The sequence below is a fragment of the Bos javanicus genome, chromosome 10 (assembly GCF_032452875.1).
Source record: "Bos javanicus breed banteng chromosome 10, ARS-OSU_banteng_1.0, whole genome shotgun sequence".
Taxonomy (NCBI): Eukaryota; Metazoa; Chordata; class Mammalia; order Artiodactyla; family Bovidae; genus Bos; species Bos javanicus.
In genome coordinates this window covers 52628055-52648811 of record NC_083877.1, presented here as the reverse complement: position 1 = coordinate 52648811, position 20757 = coordinate 52628055, and the positions used below count along the sequence as shown (strand labels likewise).

At 35.7% G+C, this 20757-nt stretch overlaps 1 protein-coding gene across 11 annotated transcripts in view; it reads left to right on the top strand.

The window, feature by feature from the left end:
- TCF12 (transcription factor 12) overlaps positions 1-20757 on the top strand; it is a 392889-nt gene that overhangs the window by 314107 nt on the left and 58025 nt on the right. Inside the window, exon 1 of one of the 11 annotated variants that reach the window (XM_061431180.1) lies at positions 17865-18490. The exons of 8 other annotated variants lie outside the window; for them this stretch is intronic. In XM_061431180.1, the coding sequence (XP_061287164.1) occupies positions 18320-18490 (171 nt within the window). In that variant the 5' untranslated portion in view covers positions 17865-18319. Of the gene's footprint in view, positions 1-17864; positions 18491-20757 lie in introns of those variants that run through there. 2 more of the 11 variants (XM_061431182.1, XM_061431181.1) reach the window with 2 other exon arrangements.

Here is a 20757-nt window from a genome sequence, read left to right as displayed (position 1 = left end):
TCCTATAAGGCAGGCCCACTCTCCCATCTAGAGATGATTGAGGAATAATACATAAGACCAACTCAGATATGAAAAGGGATAAATTGTTATCGTAGTCTAGCTTGGATAAAAGCGTAAAGCCTCCTGGCCAATAGATAATAGGAGGCATTTGTAGTTGTTAAGATTATCTGGGAGTCTTTCTGAAGGCATGGGTGTGCTTTGACTTTGCAGGATGTCATCCTTCCTTTTTAGGGCTCCTGAACCTCTCCTCTCCTCCTCTCACCACTAACTTTAGTCTTTGTTCTTTGTATTCACCTAAGCTGTTTTTCATCTGTATCAGATCTTTACTGAAATAAAACATTTGAGGAAATTTTGAAACACTGGATAGGGATTGAAGGCAATTGTGGTTTGTTTCCTAATAATTTGCGGGAAAAGTTGAAACATTTGCATTGTATTTGTTACCATCCTCTACAGTCTCAATGTCACTTTGTTAGAATAACATTTATCTTACATGTGTGCGGTTCTGTGCTAACTGTTATCTGTGTCATCTTAATCTTTAACTTTGTCACACAAATATATAACTAATATCCTCTTCTTACAAATGAGGAAATTGAGACTTAGATATTAACTTGTCCAAGATTACACATACAGCCAAAAATTACAACCAAACTTAATATCAGAGACCATTTTCTTTTTAATTTGAATGTTAAAGCATATTGTGTATTTTGGCATACTCATACTATGCCTTGGTATATTAAATTTAAAACTGTTTATTCTATCAGTTATGTTTTTCTTGATCAAACTTATTCATTGCTTTCTTATTTAAAGACCTATCACCATCTGAAAAGATGATATAGAAAACTAGCACATACTTCCTCCTCAAGCAGATGGGTTTTGTCTGGCCTCAGCTGCTTTTTGTTTTGTAGTCTTAGAGAATGCTTTTAAGTTCCCTGAACACCAAGTTTCTGTTTGTGAAAGGAGATAGTAATGCTTATCTCAAATGTTAGTACAAGGGTATTATGTGCCTAACATGTGCCTGGTATATAATAGACACTCAGTAAATGTTCCTTTTTTTTTTCTAGTTCCTACCACTACAGCCAGAAGTTTAAACGAATTTTTACCATTTCATGTTACATACCCCTCTTTTTTTTTTTTTTTGACTGCTTCATGAGGCTTATGGGATTTTAGTTCCCCAACCAGGGATTGAACCTTCAGAAGTAAGAGCACAGAGTCCTAACCACTGGACCTCCAGGGCATTCCCATACCATACTTTGTTGAAAAGCAAGGAAAAGTGAAAACATAAATCTTACGATTATAAAAAAAAAAAAAAAGGCAATATATGTACTTGGAACATTATGAGTAGTAAATTGCAGCCTCTGTTGTTAAGAAAGCATTTCTTTTCAGAAAAGAAACCCATAAAAGGAGGGAAAATTTGTTGAATCAATACCTGCTTGGAATTCATGCTAATTATTTTTTGTTTTCTGAAGTATCAAGAGTCTGTACTTTCTTCTTCCCTTTATTCTGTCATTGGTTAAACATCTTTATGGTCCTCTGAAGCATTTTTCAGATGGAGGGAAGTTTATTTGCTCTTTATTTCTTGACTTGATATTAGTATTTCCAAACAGATTTTTTTTTAATATGCTGCAGAAAATGCAGAATCCTGAAATAAGAAAGGCGTGATACACTTTGCAGATTTTTATCACCAGAAAGTAAACACCTAGTCATATTTCAGAATGCCTTTAAACCCAAATTGTGATCTTGTTCAATAGCATTTGAAAACATCTTTTGAACAACTTGTCATGCCCTGCATCAAAATGGCAAATCTTAATTCATTTTCACTGTAATTGATGTTGACTTAAAAAGTAGTCACAACCTAAAATTTAAGAATTATTTTTTATTTGGTAGAGATTTTTAGGACTTCAGTGACTGTGACATCCTTGTTTACTGATTTGGCAGGAAATACCCCATTTCTCCCTGGTTTAGAGTCCCATGCATAGACTGATGACTATTTGTTTCTTGGTTAAATATGCTAGTCTTTGTCCTCTGTCTGTAAGTATGTATATATTATTCAACAAAAGGTATAACAGTTTATCAAATAATTTCTTTGCTTTAATTTTTTTGAGAGTTAAACTCCAAAGTGTATTTTATCTCCCCTGCCATTATGAAAAAAAAAAAATTTCTGATACTTCCCTCATAAGAAATTTTTGTTTCTTAGATAAATCAAAGTAACTTAAACACCACTTTTTCTTGCTTTGCTGTGGACAAGTATAGAGTTCTATAACTTTTGGATTGGTCATTGAATGTAGTTTAGGAAATGATGCCTTCCTTTCTCCCAAACTTTTGTGGGAATTAATTTTGTTAGGAATGGCTTTTTTAAATTAATGTGGATATTTTGTCATTTTTAATACTGAATTTTCTCTTTTAGGGACACCCCTTGAGATGAACTGGAGATGTTCTGAGTTGTTTCTAAATCGCAGAGACCACTAAACATGTCTAAAGATCTAGCATTTGCATGTACATACTAAATATAATTAGTAAAAATATTAGATAAAGTCAGAATATTAAATTCTGAGGGTGGCTAAAGTGAGGATTTTAATAGGAAAGAGAACAAATACAACTCTCTGGAGCTGATAGAAATTAATAACTTAGAAAATCACCATTTAAAAGATTGGTGTTTATCTGAACCAGTAAGAAAAAGGTCAAGGGTTAGAGAACTACAGAGATATTGTTACCTCCAGTTTATCCACAAAAATAGTGAGATGAGCAGCAGGTACTATACTTTCAAAGAGAATGTTCTCTGGAAGTCACTAGGAAGCTAGAGTAACAGTGTTTTTATAGACAGTTGATTGAGTCCCAACTAGCAAGAATCCTAGTGATTCTAGAATAGTATTTACAGGCAGCACCAGCTTCAGCTGAACTTCATAAAGTGAACACTCCAGTTTCTGAACACATGTTGGAATAGCTGTTTGCTTAGCTCCTTTAGCTGACAATCCTGTAGGATACACAACTAGGTACTTAAGAGTCTTATTTCAGACTGTTAGATAATCTGTCTCTATTTGAAGGCTACCTCTATATAAAATTTTCAAGTGGCTGATTCTCTGACCTCATAGATCCTTCGAGCAGAAAAATCTTAGTATCTAAGGGAATGGTTCGATAATCCATTCCAAACTTATGTTCAGTTTAGTCATTGAATGAAAGATTTTCTTCATACATGAGTGAGAAAAAATAGCCACTGTTTATACTGACAGTAACTACTGTTCAGAACAGTGTCAGACTTGTATCAGTGTAGATAACGGGCTTTTAATCCATATTTCTAAGATGTTCGTTTTTGTGACAAGCCAGCCCATATTTGATATGATTTTAAATAAAATTAAAAAAAAAAAAAGAATGAAAATTTACTAGCTAGTGAGTCCAGTGATCTGTTTGTACTGATTTGATGGTACAGCCACATTGATATTTGTTGTTTTCTGACCTTTCTTTGTTAAGAAGAAAGAACATGCTGAATTTCACCAGCTTTTGCAATGTATTGAACTCCTCAGCTGCTATATTTTAGATTTTTGAGACATTACAAACCAGATGTAAGATAGGACCCAGTGTGTGTTTGAGAGAGAGAGAGAGATTTGTATGGCTTTTAAAGTATAAAGTATTAGTTGCTCAGTCGTGTCTGACTCTTTGTGACCCTGTGAACTGGAGTCCTCCAGGCTCCTCTGTCCATGGGATTTTCCAGGCAAGAATACTGGAGTGAACTGCCATTTTCTTCTTCAAGGGATCTTCCCAACCCAGGGTTCGAACCTGGGTTTCCTGTATTGCAGGCAGCTTCTTTACCATCTGAGCCACCAGGGAAGTCCAAAAAGGATATGTGGTTGAATTCTATAAATGCTTTTAGATTTTTAAGCCCATGGATGTGTCATTCAACATCAGTAGAATCATAAAGTTTTTTTGGTTTTGTTTTTTATCTAATAAAATAGAGGATTATTTCTTCAACTATAGGAAACAAGGTATAAATTCAGAAGCTCCAGATTTTATCACTGGGGATGTTTACTGCTACTGCTGCTAAGCCACTTCAGTCGTGTCCGACTCTGTGCGACCCCATAGACAGCAGCCCACCAGGCTCCGCCATCCCTGGGATTCTCCAGGCAAGAATAGTGGAATGGGTTGCCATTTCCTTCTCCAATGCAGGAAAGTGAAAAGTGAAAGTGAAGTCGCTCAGTCGTGTCCGACTCTTAGCGACCCCATGGACTGCAGCCCACCAGGCTCCTCCATCCATGGAATTTTCCAGGCAAGAGTACTGGAGTTGGGTGCCATTGCCTTCTCCAGGGATGTTTAGGGCTCTAGATTTTATTCTAAGTTAGGGAAGATATTTACATCCTAAGTAATTTTATGACATGAAATTTGCCATCACTAATATTCCCTTTGTTTTAGTTTGTTTAGTGATGTTTTAGTTTGAAAAGCCATTTACTGTACTCCTATAATAATTTCAAGGACTGTAGTGCAGTTGACGGGGATCTGCCTGCCCATGCAGGGCATATAGGTTTGACTTCTAGTCTAGGAAGATTCCACATGTTGAGGAGCAGCTGGCCCCTGCACCATAATATTGAAGCCCAGACGGCTAGAACCCATGAGCCACAACTGCTGAGCCTGTGTGCCACAGCTACTGACACTTGTGTGTTTAGAGGCTGTGCTCTGCAACAAGAGAAGCCACCCCAGTAAAGCCCACACAAAGCATCAAAGACCCAATACAGCAAAATAAGTGAATAAAAAAAATTTTAAATAATTTCAAGGAATGTAATGTATACTGTACAGGTAAGTTCATAGTTAGACTTCTAAGAATTTTAAAAACACTGCTAGCTCCAGGATAGTTTCTTATTCTCCACCCCCCGACCCACACTGCCCGTGTTTGTATTCATGGAACAAATTTTAAATGGAATAATATTTTTTTAAATTTTGACTGTGCTGAGTCTTTACTGGGGCAATGTGGGTACCTTTCTAATTGCAGAGTCCAGGCTTAGTTACCTCAAGACTTGTAGGATCTTAGTTCCCCAATCAGGGACTGAATCCACATTCACCCCACTGGAAGGCAGATTCTTAACCACTGGACATCAGGAAAGTCCCTAAACAAATTTTAAAGGGTTAGCCCTTCAAAGTTTGGTGTTTTTTTAAATTATCTGTTGAGAAATCTGTATGCAGGTCAGGAAGCAACAGTTAGAACTGGACATGGAACAACAGACTGGTTCCAAATAGGAAAAGGAGTACATCAAGGCTGTATATTGTCACCCTGCTTATTTAACTTCTATGCAGAGTACATCATGAGAAATGCTAGGCTGGAAGAAGCACAAGCTGGAATCAAGATTGCCGGGAGAAATATCAATAACCTCAGATATGCAGATGACACCACCCTTGTGGCAGAAAGTGAAGAGGAACTCAAAAGCCTCTTGAGGAAAGTGAAACAGAAGAGTGAAAAAGTTGGCTTAAAGCTCAACATTCAGAAAACGAAGATCATGGCATCCGGTCCCATCACTTCATGGGAAATAGATGGGGAAACAGTTGAAACAGTGTCAGACTTTATTTTTCTGGGCTCCAAAATCACTGCAGATGGTGACTGCAGCCATGAAATTAAAAGACGCTTACTCCTTGGAAGGAAAGTTATGACCAACCTAGATAGCATATTGAAAAGCAGAGACATTACTTTGCCAACAAAGGTCTGTCTAGTCAAGGCTATGGTTTTTCCTGTGGTCATGTATGGATGTGAGAGTTGGACTGTGAAGAAAGCTGAGCGCTGAAGAACTGATGCTTTTGAACTGTGGTGTTGGAGAAGACTCTTGAGAGTCCCTTGGACTGCACCGAGATCCAACCAGTCCATTCTGAAGGAGATCAGCCCTGGGATTTCTTTGGAAGGAATGATGCTAAAGCTGAAACTCCAGTCCTTTGGCCACCTCATGTGAAGAGTTGACTTATTGAAAAAGACTCTGATGCTGGGAGGGATTGAGGGCAGGAGGAGAAGGGGACAACAGAGGATGAGATGGCTGGATGGCATCACTGACTCAATGGACAGGGAGGCCTGGCATGCTGCGATTCATGGGGTCGCAAAGAGTTGGACACAACTGAGCAACTGAACTGAACTGAACTGAATTAAATATATAACCCAATATGGGAGAAGGGGGTGACAGAGGATGAGATGGTTGGATGGTATCACTGACTCTATGAACATGAGTTTGAACAAGCTCTGGGAGTTGGTGATGGACAGGGAAGCCTGGCATGCTACAGTCCATGGGGTCACAAAGAATCGGACATGACTGAGTGACTGAACTGAACTCAATGACCCAATATATCTATAATATGGGAATATTTTATTAATTTTCAAAAATAATTTGGTTCTTGAAGTTGTTTCTGGAAATTTTGCACAACCAAAATTTAGAAAGTAAAACTTCACTTGTAAAATCAGGTGGTGAACCATATTTGGCCACAACTATGATTTGTGATCCCCTGCATTAGACTTAAAGAACATAAGTTAAGTATATGCCTAGAGTAGATATAGTCTTTCCGTCATAAATCTACTTCCTATGAAAAGCAGACCCAAAGAGAAATAAAATTAAGTATTTTTTTTTTAGACATATACCGTGTTTTTTGTTTGCTTGCTTTTAGATCCATTACTTCGGAGAAGGCAGTGGCACCCCACTCCAGTACTCTTGCCTGGAAAATCCCATGGGCAGAGGAGCCTGGTAGGCTGCAGTCCATGGGGTCACTAAAAGTCGGACACGACTGAGCGACTTCATTTTCACTTTTTCTCTTTCATGCATTGGAGAAGGAAATGGCAACCCACTCCAGTGTTCTTGCCTGGAGAATCCCAGGGGCAGGAGAGCCTGGTGGGCTGATGTCTATGGGGTCACACACAGTCGGACACGACTGAAGTGACTTAACAGCAGCAGCAGATCCATTACTTGATACTCATTAGTCCTGTCATCATTTGGTTAAGTTCCTGGGCACATACAAACTTTCCAGGACAGTTATTTGCCCTAAAATGTACCTGATTAGGATAGTTGAAGAACCTTCATATATAAAGTAGGTCCTATGATATCATAATTTTTCTAGAATTTAAATGTCATTTTAGGTAATAATATACAGAATAGTTTATGGCATCAAAAATAAGTCCATGTAGAGATATATTATTAAATGTTTATTTGAAACAGTTGAGTTCAAAAAGTAATTTAACTTTTATATAAACTACTATAATTTTTTCCTTGAACTTACATATACATGTCCCCAGTCACCATATTTTTTATCCTGGTTCATCTTCCTCATAGAACCCAAAGCTAAAAAGGTAGTTCCTGGCAGCTTGAGAATCAATTTGAACCCACATGTGCTTGTGAAACAGATTGCGTTCAAACAAGACATGTCCCTCTCTAAACATAAAAGCTGCATTCAAAACTTGAGAGTCTGTACTTAGATGACTAGAAAACTAACTTTTTTGTTGTTAACTTCTATAATTTAAGTGAATATTTATGGTTATTTGTTTTTTAGTTTATTGATGGCTAGTGTTAATAAGAAATAATAATAAGTAATAAAACTTAAGGCAGGAGGAGAAGGGGACGACAGAGGATGAGATAGTTGGATGGCATCACTGACTCAATGGACATGAATTTGAGCAGTCTCTGGGAGTTGGTGATGGACAGGGAAGCCTGGCGTGCCGCAGTCCATGGGGTCGCAAAGAGTCGGACGGGACTTAGCAACTGTAGTGAACTGAATAAAGCTCAAGTTTTCTGACTTGAACTTGATAATTTTTTAAATGTAAAACTTGACATTATTTGAAATCAATCTACTAATATCTTTTCAACATCACCAAAAGATATTTGTAAATTTTTAAAATCAGTCATTTGAATGAGAATTAGAAATTCATTGCTACTAGAGTGGAATGTGTTTAGTAAATCTCCACTGAGAAATTTAATTCATGCAAATTCATTCATTCAAGTGAATTCATTCTATTAAAGCTAGTGACTATAGAGTGCTTACCATGAATTAAAAATTCTTCTAGGCTTTAGATATTTAAGTAACAATAAACCATGGATCTCATACTCTGTCTTCAAGATGCTTATAGTCAAAAGATAACTTTGACCTTTGGAAATAAGCTAACTTTAAAATTTATTTCATTTGAGAAATTACTAGCCTCTGGGAATGTAGTGAAGTATCCAGGACATGCTTTTTGAATTAAATTAAGAGGATAAAAATAAATACTGCAACGCAATTATGTTATCTGTAACAGGGAACATCATCTGTTAACGACTTTCTGCTCTAAGCTGTACCTTTCAGCTTCCTCCTACTCTGACTATTCAGATCATCAAAAATAAGTTAACTTGTTTTTTGGTACAAAACACTGAACTATTTGTCCTATTTTTTTCCCTTAGTTAGGGCTTCCCCATAGCTTAGTTGGTAAAGAAACCACCTGCAAAGCAGGAGACCCCAGTTCAGTTCCTGGGTTGGGAAGATACCCTGGAGAAGGGATAGGCTAACCACTCCAGTATTCTTGGGCTTCCCTTGTGGCTTAGCTGGTAAAGGATCTGCCTGCAATGCAGGAGACCTGGGCTTGATCTCTGGGTTGGGAAGATCCCTTGGAGAAGGGAAAGGCTACCCACTCCAGTATTCTGGTCTGGAGAATTTCATGGACTGTATAGTCCGTGGGGTCTCAAAGAGTTGGAGTGAGTGACTTTCACTTTCCCTCAGTTGTGCAGTTAACTCCTAGTTACACAGAATAATAGGAATAAATTTGTGCCCCAAATGGTAAATTACCAGTAATTCAGCTCTTAACTCTGCAGTGTGCAAGGACTGATGTAATTAACAATGCATGATCATGATCTTCATATGACAGATCACTATGGAAAACCATAATACAGGAAACCTTTCTCTAAAGGAAAAAAAGTTACAGTTTCATTGATATGGAAGTAAAACAGTTGTTATTTTCCCATACTAAAATTAGCTTCAAGAATGATCATTTGTTATTACCTATTGCTATCTTCATTATCCAAATCACTTTTCTCTTTGCTGAATTAAGGAAGTATCTTCCCAAGTGGGGCTTTCCAGGTAGCTCAGTGGTGAAGAATTTACCTGCCAGTGTAGGAGGTGCAGGAGACCTGTGTTTGATCCTTGGGTTGGGGAGATCCCCTGGAGGAGGAAATGGAAACCCACTCCAGTATTCTTGTCTGGAGAGAGGCAAAAGAAAATTCCATGGACAGAGGAGCCTGGCAGGCTACAGTCCATGGGGTCACAAAGAGTCAGACACGACTGAGCAACTGAGCAAGCACACACGCACTTCCCAATTGGCCTCCCAGTTGTTCTTAAATCATTTTTTTTTTTTTTTAGCACAGGCCAATCCTTTTAACATTTAAGTCAGATGATATCCTTCTGTTCAAAATTCTCCAGGAGCATCTCTTACACTGTAAAACAAAAGTCCTTAAAATGTTATCTGTTCCCTGCTACCCCCCAGACTTCATCTTCCACTAATTTATCCCTCTAGCCTTCCCTCCCTTAGTACCTATATGCTGCTGCTGCTGCTAAGTCACTTCAGTCGTGTCCAACTCTGTGCGACCCCACAGATGGCAGCCCACCAGGCTCCCCTGTCCCTGGGATTCCCCAGGCAAGAACACTGGAGTGGGTTGCCATTTCCTTCTCCAATGCATGAAAATGAAAAGTGAAAGTGAAGTCGCTCAGTCGTGTCCGACCCTCAGCGACCCCATGGACCTCAGCCTTCCAGGCTCCTCTGTCCATGGGATTTTCCAAGCAAGAATACTGGAGTGGGGTGCCATTGCCTTCTCCATTGTACCTATATAGCTAGTACCTATATAGCTATATTCCTTAATATTTTTTTCTTTGATCACCTACAATTTATCAGTGGAGAATCTTTCCTGACCATCTTGTATAAAATGGCAACACGCCCCATATTCCCCTCTTTCCTTTCCTGCTATGTTTTTCTCTGAAACATTTACTGCCATCTGATGTATTGTAGTTTGTTTATTCTTTATCTGTTTCACACAGGAGAATCTTGGTCTTACATGGTTTATTGCTTTATCAGAATACTTATGTTGTTTATTGCTTTATCAGCAACTCCTAGGTGCATAATAGATGCTCAGTGAATATTTGTTGAATAAATAAACAAACTCAGATGATTAGCAATACAGCCATAGTTCTTTCTTCCTGAATCATACTCATTTGACTCAGGACGTATAAACAACATACTGGAAAATCTGAAATTAACATATCCTTCAGAAGAACTAGATATATTTTAGCTATATACTATAAAATGTTTAGCATACTTAGACTTTGTAAAACCTTTTCAGGGAGTGATGGAAGAAAAAGCTCCAGGTTTTTCATCAGAAAGGTGGAAGTCTTTTCTGTGGCAAAGATCACTGAAATTCTTCCCATTTACATAGACCTGGTCTTTCTCTCAGTTAGATACATCACAGCTAGGAAGACCTGCGTTTGGTTGTTCATGTGTAGTCTAAGCATTTAGCATTTAATACTTGTGATCCTGTATTCATATTACCTTTATTCCAATTTTAGTGATAGTAACACAGTTTAAATTTTTTGTAGATATCAGTCATTTCAGTCTGAAATAATCAGTGTTAACAGCAGTCCAGTGTTCCTCGAGATCACACAGCTGTGAAGGTGCTGTGGCCCTCTACCTGCTTTTCACTTTGTGTTCTCCTGTTACACCCTGTCAACTGTCCACCTTGCACATTCATTACAGCCACCTTTGTTCATAACCCACAGAACAGTCTCTGTTACGATCTACAATGTTCTCCAGCCAAAAGGCACAAAGAAGCAAATAACAGGCCCAAGTTCTTTATTACAGAAGAGTGCAGAGGCCACAGCCTGCTTAGTTAAGATGGGCTCTCTTGAATTAAGGATTGACTCCTTAACTCTGTTGCCTGCTGAAATTATAACAAAGCCATCTCTGTAGAGGCTTACATGTTTATTTGAAGAATATGGCCAAAAATCTTAAATTTTCCTTGTGATGCTGTAGTAAACATAAAATGTCTGACCTGTAGATCAAACTGCACATTATTAAGAAATCAAAATTGTTATTGAGCTGATTAGATGACAGAGTTAGGTAGGAGTTGTTACCTGTTGGTAAGATGTCAGCTCTTAGTTGTTTTGTTTTGTTTTACAGACACTATAGAGCTGTTTAAAAAGATTTTAGTTTTAAATGAAAATATCATTAGTGGAAATATATAAACCCCTTGTAAAGATAATTTATTTGCAAGTGTATAAATGTTGTTAGAAGACAAAAAGCATTTGGATTCTTAGATTAGAATTGAGAAGTTGTAATGTTTTTTGATTCCCTTCCTGATCAGTCTTTCATTTTATGTGAGACTGTAGGCTTTTAACTGTGCCACTCAAAGGTATGATTATAAAAATACAATTTAAAATTGGTGTGTTAACATTTAGTTATCATCTATGCCAGTTAGTCTTAATCTGAGTTTTCAAAGTTAATAATGGAAGATGTAAATCTTTCAAAAACCTAACGAATTGTGTAACTTACTGAAATAAATTATCCATGCTGTTGAAAACATCAGATTTCTTTCACTAAAATTCTTTCAGCCCAGCATGGCAATGCTTCGTTTTAATCAGAAGTTCTGAATGGAAGTTGCATGTTTGTTTTTTTTAAACAGGGAAAAATATTTATTATAACTCAATAAAAAAAATCTGGGAGAAAAAAAATCTTTCAAAATAAAAATTCAGTGCTTTGGGGTGGAGTAGATAATAAAAGGTTTTATTGGTGGTGAAATGGCTAGGAAATCTTTGGCCTAGTTTAATGCCTGAGTTTTCCAGAAATGGAAACTTAGACTCAGGGAAATTCAGTGACCTCGCCTATGCTCTCATGCCTCCTCTCATGCCTTAAAAACCTAAGTCCCTGTCTTCTGACTCCCAGTCCAGTGCTCTTTTTCATCATATGGTATGACTCAGTGTTCTGGAACCTAAGCAGCCTATCTCATGTTACAGAGGACTAATAAATGGTAGGGAGAAAGATATATAAAACAAGTAGCTTAATGCATTTTTTTTCTTTCAAAGTTTTGTGACTGGTTCTCAATCTTTCTGGTAAGGGCCACTTGTTAGGGTGGTATATTGCCTTTACCAGTGAAGCATACTAAGCATTACTGAAACTTTTAATTCATTTTGCTTTGAACTAACACCATCTCCCACCTCTTCCCTTATTTATTATACCCTCCTCAGATGTATTTTCAAACTGAAGTATTGTTTGGTTTTTGTTGAGAATGGTCACCTGAATTTAGTGGTAAGAAATTATTATTTTTAGGATAGATCTTTTCATAAATTCAGAGTCTGCATGAGTTCTTCCAGTGAGTATTGCCAAAATGAACTCTACTTAATCATTCAATATATGAGGCAGAGTGATTTGGTGGATTCTCAGTACTTAACTAATTAGAGGTATGAAGTATTAAAAAATTACTACCACTAGCAAGAATTTTTATTGGAACAAAACAAAGATTAGGGGCCAGAAATAACTTAATGTATAAGTTACTTAAAGTTTCCGGTTGCAGATTCTTGAAATGGTTTTGGGCTAAGATGCAGATGTTACTTCTGGTCTTTTTAAAAATAAATTTAAAATAGACTAGACTATCATGGTACTGTTCCATTTCTCAAAAATTGAAAGGAACTGGTACATTCCTGCTCAGAAGAAAAAAATTACACAGGTCGAAGAAGAAACCAAAAAAAAAAAAAGGTAGCACTTTCTTTAATGGAGAGCTAACTGGACCCAAGATCAAATTGTTTATGGTTTAAAACAATAGCTTTATTTGCTCCTAGTTTTTTTGTTGTTACCTGACCAGTCAGTAGTGCTGCAGTACCCTGTCCCAGTCTTGAAAGTGCTTCAGAAGTGCTGGTTTATTAAAGAATTTTAAAACCAGGATACTCTCCTCAATTTTTTTTTTTGTTTTTACCCTCACACATGTCATTAGGCAGTGCTAGGCAGTGCTGTGATTATAGAGCCATCTGCAGGAAAATTACCAAGTTGCAACATGGTTAATGATTCTCTTACCATGTTATTTCAGTTGGTAAATGAGAAGTGACAAACTGCAGTTCCTGTGGGGAAAGAAATGGACAGCCAAGAGATGCAGGAATTCCTAGGTAGGGGGACTCCCCACTTTTATTTTTCAAAGAAAACTGCTTTGTCATAGTGAGTTCATGATCAAAAGAAACATGCAGTTTGCTTCAGGTTTTACATATTCTCACTAGTTGTAGTTCTGTCTTGTTGAAAGGTATTTAGTGATTGCATTTTAGAAGCTTTGTATGATCTGTTAGTTGTGTTCATGTTAATGACAGAGGGATACTATTTATTTAGCTCAAAAGGACATGTATTTTCTTTTCTCTTCCAGGAGGTATAACTCTTTTTTACACATCCTCATTTTGGTCATATGGTTGTCAAAAGAGGAATTAAACAAGTGTTCTTTTGCCCTATAAGCACAGTTTATATAGCTGATTGTTTACATTGGTTATACATATAAGTGTTTTCTATTTTGTTAATCATTACGCATTTCTAATACTCATATTAGAGATTTTTGTAAAGAGATGATCAGAAATCTGATGTTCTGTGTCTGAGACAGATAATGTGATTTGTGAACTATAGCATGAATTTTACTCTGCTCTGAGAAGCTGGTGTATGTGTATGTGTCAGTTGCAACTGATTGGTTTGACTGAGATTTAGGTACTCAAAATTAAGTCATACTTGAAGCAAATGTTTGAAAATATCATCTAAGGAAAGATCACAAAATCAGGTCTTTGATGTTTAATCTTTTCATACAGTGAAAAGACAGTATTTAGGAGCCTTTTTACTGATGGATTAGCACCAGCAAGATGAGAGTAATATTATTGAATTAGAAGAGGCATTATATGATTCCAGATAAATAGCATTATTATATTTAAATAATAGGTACTGATTGTCAGTGGATTGGTCTGAAAGAGATGCATTATTTCGCTAGAGTTTTATGTTCTTTGTTTTTTCTATATTGTGAGAACATTAGAAAAAACCAGAAGACCAATTTCCTGACCCTTGGGAAGCATTTTATTTACAAAACAGCATATACTAGAAAAATTTGCAATATAATGTTCAGATAGAAAAGCCTGGACTCTTTGGGTATCTGATTTGACATCCGATTTAGTTAACCAGGCCCGCTGAAATACTGCACATGTAGGAGAGAGCATTCATTCACCAGTCATCTTTCTACATGCTAAATAAGAAAGAGGAGACACTAGGGAAGGATGTTTTGCTTTTGTATCTGCCCACTTGTAGATTCTCTTATTTATTGTCCTTTTAAACCTGTCTTCACTCCACCCCTCCCATCTTCCTTACAGCCAATAATGTATTAGTATTTTACTGAGTTTTCCTAAAGCAGGAATATATTGAGTTCATCTGTGGGATTATTCACTTGTAAACTTTGTTTGGCTTTGTCTTTGACTCTGGAAGTCTTGTTTTCCAGGAATTAATTCCCTTAGAAATAATGTTGAGACTTTTCATGAGGAATCCTGTGAGTGGGTTTTAGATTTACTTTTCTCGCCAGATCTTCTGGCCTTTTGTTACACTGGAATGTTGCCTGCTTGTATTAGAAAAATGTACAGTAAGATTGACCGCTAACTGGCCTTAATTAATTAATTAATTCAAGATATGTAATAAAGTTAAATTGAAAATTTTGTTTAAAAACTTTTTAGAATTTTAGGTCACTCTGGAAACATTCTTGCTGTGGATAGTTTAACAAATAGATTTGAGAGTTACAGTGATTGGGAATATCAGGGATAAAGAAGAGCTAATAAAATAAATTAAAATATTGGGTGTGTAATCCCAGGAGATTTTGCATAGCTCTCTAAGGAAGATTTATTTCCCAGTCAACATAAAAATAAGAAGGAAATTGAGGCCTGGATTTTAATCTGATGTTGCCAGAAAGTCTCTACCTAGTAGGTTTTTTGGAAACATTTTCCCCTAAATCTTCAGGGAAGAAGTAAATTGCATAGGCAAAACACATAATAGCTTTTTCTTATCTAGTTTAGGTCTGTACTTGATGATTGTTGGAATGGTAAATAAACATCACATCCTGAACTACTGAGGGTGGGGAAGCGTATTTAAAAAGTCAGTGAAATGCAGTAATCCTCAAACCAGGAATCATCAGTTTACTAATAAAAGATGTATGGCTCCAAGTTATATTTTTTTCAGGGTTCTCTTGACATTTTCATTAATCATGTTGCCAGTGTGTACAGTAATGCCTGTTTTGCTATAAAAGTTGGTAATTTTTTTTTTTTTAGATTGTTGGCCTTGGTGTATGAATGTTGAGTCACATAATCTTAGAAGAACACATAAGTGATTACATAGAATTGTGGGTGGAAATAAGACAGTTCGGAGCTCCTGTGCAGACTGCACGTCTGTCTGAAATCAGGTTTAAAAAGTGGCCCTGTCTCCAGCTGACTCGTTTTGTCAGACTGAGTCATAGGATTAACCCTTGACATGTTCCTTCAAAAAAAAACAGGCAAAGATTAAACAACTGCATTGACTAGAGCAGCACTTGATCCATCTATATGCATTTTTTCCTGTAATATGATTCTGCCTAGGAAAAAAATTGTGCTGCAGCTGTTACATAGATTAAATTAGATTTTTTTCAAGAAATATTTTTGAGGAAGCAACAAAGGACTTTATCATGGAAGATAATTTGTAATTGTGATAAGAAAAATGACTGTTTCCATCAACCAGTTTTAGTTTCCTTTGGGTGAGGCAGACTTCAAAAAGATAATATTTTGGAGTAACAAAGTTAGAAGACCTTACCATAGCATACAAGTAAAATACAGGAACATTTTATTTAAATTACTGCCAGTTTTCTTGATGATTTGCTGTTTTTGAGGAATAAATTTAATGCCATGTGTATGTAAACTCCCTTGTCTCTCTTTTCTCAAGTTTCTACATCCACTCTCAATTTAGACAGTAGTATATAGGAGTGATTGTGTTGTGGGGGGGTTAATTTAATATATGTATTTTGTATCTGTGTTTTTGAGAGGAATGAAAATATCAGTTAGAAGCAAAAAATTAATTACTCAGCTCTGCTTAGAAACTATTGTTTCAACCTTCAGGTTTCATATTTAACAACAGATCTTAGCCAGTTCTTAATAAACTGCTTTAGACCAGCAAAAGGGTATTATACTGTCTGACCTTTACTCTGATCTTTTTTAACTTAGATATTTGTTTCTGCTTTCTATACCTTATAGTTGCCTCTAAAATAAAGGAACTGTTAATGAAATACTAGTTGGATTTATTATTATGCTGTTTGTTTAACAAACATCATAGTACTGTCTCTCTTTTTTGGCAAGCCCCAAAGAAATGAGCCTAACTACTCTAGGTGGATTTCTTTTTTTTTAATCGATGTAAGTTTTCTGTTTGGAGCATTGGTTGTAGGAAGAGACTGTTGAAGTGCCTTGTGGCTCCCCCTTTGCCCCAATTCTCTACATTTTTAGTTAAGAATAGGATGTTTTACATTTTTAATCATTCAGGAGAAAAAGGGAAATTTTATTTTGGATGGTTGATTGTCTTTTTTTTTAAGCTCTGTCAGAGAGAGACTATGTCTATAAAAGATGAAAATTTACTTGAATGGTTTTAAGGCATGACATTGTTAATTGTAAGTCAATGCTTTTTACACAGCTCTCTGAGGATTGAAATGAGTCTTTGTGGTCTCTCAGGAGGGAGGAAGTTGCAGACCACTCTGCAGACTGGCATTTTAATGGTCTGTTGTACAGTGATGTTCTTTTGCAGCTGCTGCTTAGCCTTTTCTATATCTGGAGAGTGTAGGGAGGTTTTATTGTTATTCCGACACCATCAGCTTTTAAAACATTATGAACTTAGCTGGCCTTATTGTCTTATTCGGTTTTATTGTTATATTTTAATCAATATTTTTCCTAAAAATGGAGAGTTTGGCAGCCCCTCACAAAATATTTCTGGAATATTCCTTTAGAGGAATTCTGCTTCATGAAAGGTGCCTTAAAAAAAGTGATGTGTCCCCTTTTTGCAGCTTGTGAGTCCTCCTCTGATTAACACAGTTCTGGGAGAACCTCCGAGGCTCAGGGAGAAAAGATAGTACAAAGAGGTTTTGATGGAGGGGATGGGGGGCAGCAACGCAGGATGAGAGGAAAGAAGTTGTTTTCTGTTTTTCTGGGTTAGAGTGCACACCAAAAGACAACTTGAAAACTTTTTAAATAACAAGATATGTTTGTGTGTAAGAAACAAAGTATTTACCAAAAAAATGTTTAAGACCTTTTGACTTCTAAGTATAATGAATTTTAAAAATCTATGAGACATTTATTACGAAACTGATTATTTTTCCTTTTTGAGAAATTTGAGCATTAGCATAAAAGTTTGAATATATTAAATATTAGTTAAGAATGATAGTAAACTTGGAGGAAAGACTTTTGAGAAATCTGTTTTAGTTCATTAGCAACAGTGAACATTTTGTGTATACATACCAGCCTTTCATCTTTTTATGTAAGGAAAAACAGAACCTTGTTTGTTTTTTCTTTTTAATTATTCTTTTGCTTCGTACATATCCTAGAACAGTGTAATCCATTATAAACTTTTATTTGGTATTATGAGTAAGGAATTTAAGGAGCTTTCGAACTGAAAACCTGTATTAAATATTTATGTTTTAAAAACAGATCATTTATTTTCAAAATAATTTTTTGAATTGTTGGAATGAGCTTTTTCATGAAATGTGTTCCTCTCAAATTTTTTCCGTACAGTTTTTATAACATAAAAAAATCATGGTTCTAGCTAGTTGAGAGATACTTACATGACAGGTCTGCTTTCTCCAGGAAGTGACTTTGTACATGGCTTAACTGTTTAGATCCTTCTTGTTACACATGATTCAGTGTTTCCAAATCCTGATTGCTTGATCATGGTTTATCAAAGTTGGAAGCAACTTTAGGCCATGCCAGATGGTAATGTCTTTAGAAGTGTAGCAAGCTAGGTTTCCCTGCTAGAAGTGCTCTAATTTAATTAAAACTAAAAACAAATTAGCATATCTGTCAGTTTGCCTCTCTTTGAGAGAGACATATATACTATAATATGACAATATTAATAATTCCTTGGTCTGTACGCCTCCAGGACATTATATTGCTTTTTATTATTTAGCACTTGTGACTTGTATTTTTTAAAATTCCAAAACTTGTTTTATCGGTGTCCACCACCCATGCAAGAACTTGATAAATATTGAAAGAGGTTACTTACAGCATAAACCCTCCCTCTCTGCTCTGTGAGTTGGTTCAGTCCTATTTTGCATAAGTTCCTTTTGAGTAGATCCATGTGTGGATGCATAGTGCTGAAGACTTAACTCTGTTGGGCTGTGTGGATGTATGTGTTGGAGAGAAGCTGTGTGTATTAGCTGCAAATAATAACATTTTCAAAATCAACATGTATTGTGCCTATCCTGTCCCTGGAATGGGCAGCAGTTCTTTGATGTATTACTACAATGGGAAAACGGTAAGTCTTTTTCTTTGTTCAGATAGCTTCTTAGTGGCTTGTTTAAGGGAAAGCAGGGTAGATTGATTACTTTTTACTAAAACCTGTGAGGTTTTGTTTTTATCATTTTCTACAGTACGTTAACCTATGTTTCTTTGTATGTAAGGTTAGAAAGTTGTCTTTGACACAGTTACAATAGTTTCTTACTTTTATTTTTAAAATAATATCTGACAAATTCAAGTTTATTTTTTATATTATTGTTAATGCCTGATGTCTTTACTAGCAGTGAGCTTCAAACTACATTAGTTTCAATGTTTTCTTATGTTGTAAACATATAATTTGTATGTAAAATACATATTTAACACAGAAAGAGAAAAAAGGAAGATTGCTTGATGCTTTGTAGATAGCAGGGAAAGATGAAAGTCATCTTGGATATTCATAAAAATAACAAGTATGAAGCTCTGGGAATGATTAGGGAAGCAGTCAGCTAGTGAGGTCCGTATTTCCTGTTTGGGGTTTCGGGTCCAGAGCCTGACTTTACTCGGATACCATCTGTTTCCAATCAGACTAGAATTTTGACCCTGTACAGATTCATAAAATAAATCACTATTTTTCAAAGAATGCATTTATACATCTTCCAAAGAATTTATTTCTAGCCAATTTATAGCACATGCTTCAGTGTTTTAAAATACCTTTCTGTGTTGCTAAGTAAAACTTTTCTACTTTTTAATTTCTCAGTATTAATTATATAGTATACTGTTTCCACAGGCAGTATCTTAGAGGATTTTGTATATTCTAAAAAGAAAGTAAACTCTGGAATATTCAGTAGAAGTTATCTTTTAAAATAGTTGATAAACATAAAAATGTTATTAGTGAATAACAGTCTTGAGTTTATGTCAGGAATTTGGTGTTTTCCTCCTTAGTCATCCCAAAACAATGTTTGATCTCAGGTGTTTTATTAAATACATAAATGACTTTAGTGATTTTTTTTTATCATTAATGTAGACATTTTCAGTGTTAATCTTTGAAGTTACCAAAAAATTAATCACATTTATGTTTGTCCCTTCCTTTTTAACCACTTGAAAATGTTTTAAAGTAGCATATGGCTTTAACCATGGTACATGAGAACTAAAGAAAGTACTTTTTAATTCTCTGACTGCTTTGGTAAGGCCTCTTTGGACTTTGTTAGCATTTGGTTCTTAACTTTTGACTAATCTTTCTTAACGGATGACAGTCAAGCCAGAATTTCATAAACTCATTAAAAAGTATGTGTTCACACTACCCATGTAAACAGAACTTTGGAGAATGTAAGAGGTAGATTTAGATGCATAGTATAGGTGAAATAATTTGATGTCTATATAATTTCCTTGCCAACTGTCTTTCAAGTATGAAAATATTATTCTTCTGTGTCCAATTTTAAGTAAAATAGTCTGTTTGAAAATGGTGTATATACAGGACCCCTGAAGCAGATAGACTATAACTCAAATTGAGTTTAGATTTTATTCTTTTTCGAGCACAGATCACTCTATTACAGCATTTCTCTTTGTTCTACATTGCGGGGGTGGGTAACAGCTTTGATCGTATTAAGTATTTCCAGGCTTACGGTGGATGACATGGCTGGTATGTTAGAGAAGTGTAGCCTGAAAGTTGATAGCCTGTGTTTGATATGGGTCAAAGGTGACTTCTGTGTTCTTAAAAAATGCATAAAGAATGGTATATTTTCTTAGTCCTCTCTATCATAAGGCCTTAGTCTTTCTTATATGTGTTTTCCTCTCTGTATTTTATTTTTACCACATCTAATTTATTTTATTATTATTATTACTATTATTATTCTTCAATATGAAAATCATATAGTATACAATTTATTATCCAAAGACTGTGTTAAAAATCTCATCTTTTTATGTATTGGGAAATGCCTACCTATCAATGCTTCATAATAAAAGCTAGCACTTTAATATTGCCAGAGTCTGAAATAGTATTTCTTCACTTGAGTTATGAAATTTTTTTATATAATTCTCATTATGAGCCAGTTAAGTTTAAGCCCACTTTTTATTAATAACTCCATTTAATCAATTTATTTTAAGATGATAGGGCATTAATATTTTGAAATGCTAGTAAGTTCACATTGATTTCATTTTTAAAATCCTTTTATGGATATTATAATGATAGAGTGAAAAATCCTGAGTGATACTGAGCTTCAGGAAAATACTTTGCTCTTTTCCTGATTTTTATTTTTACATTTTCAAACTGATTCCCTGTAATTAAGGATGCTTGGGATAATTTAATAA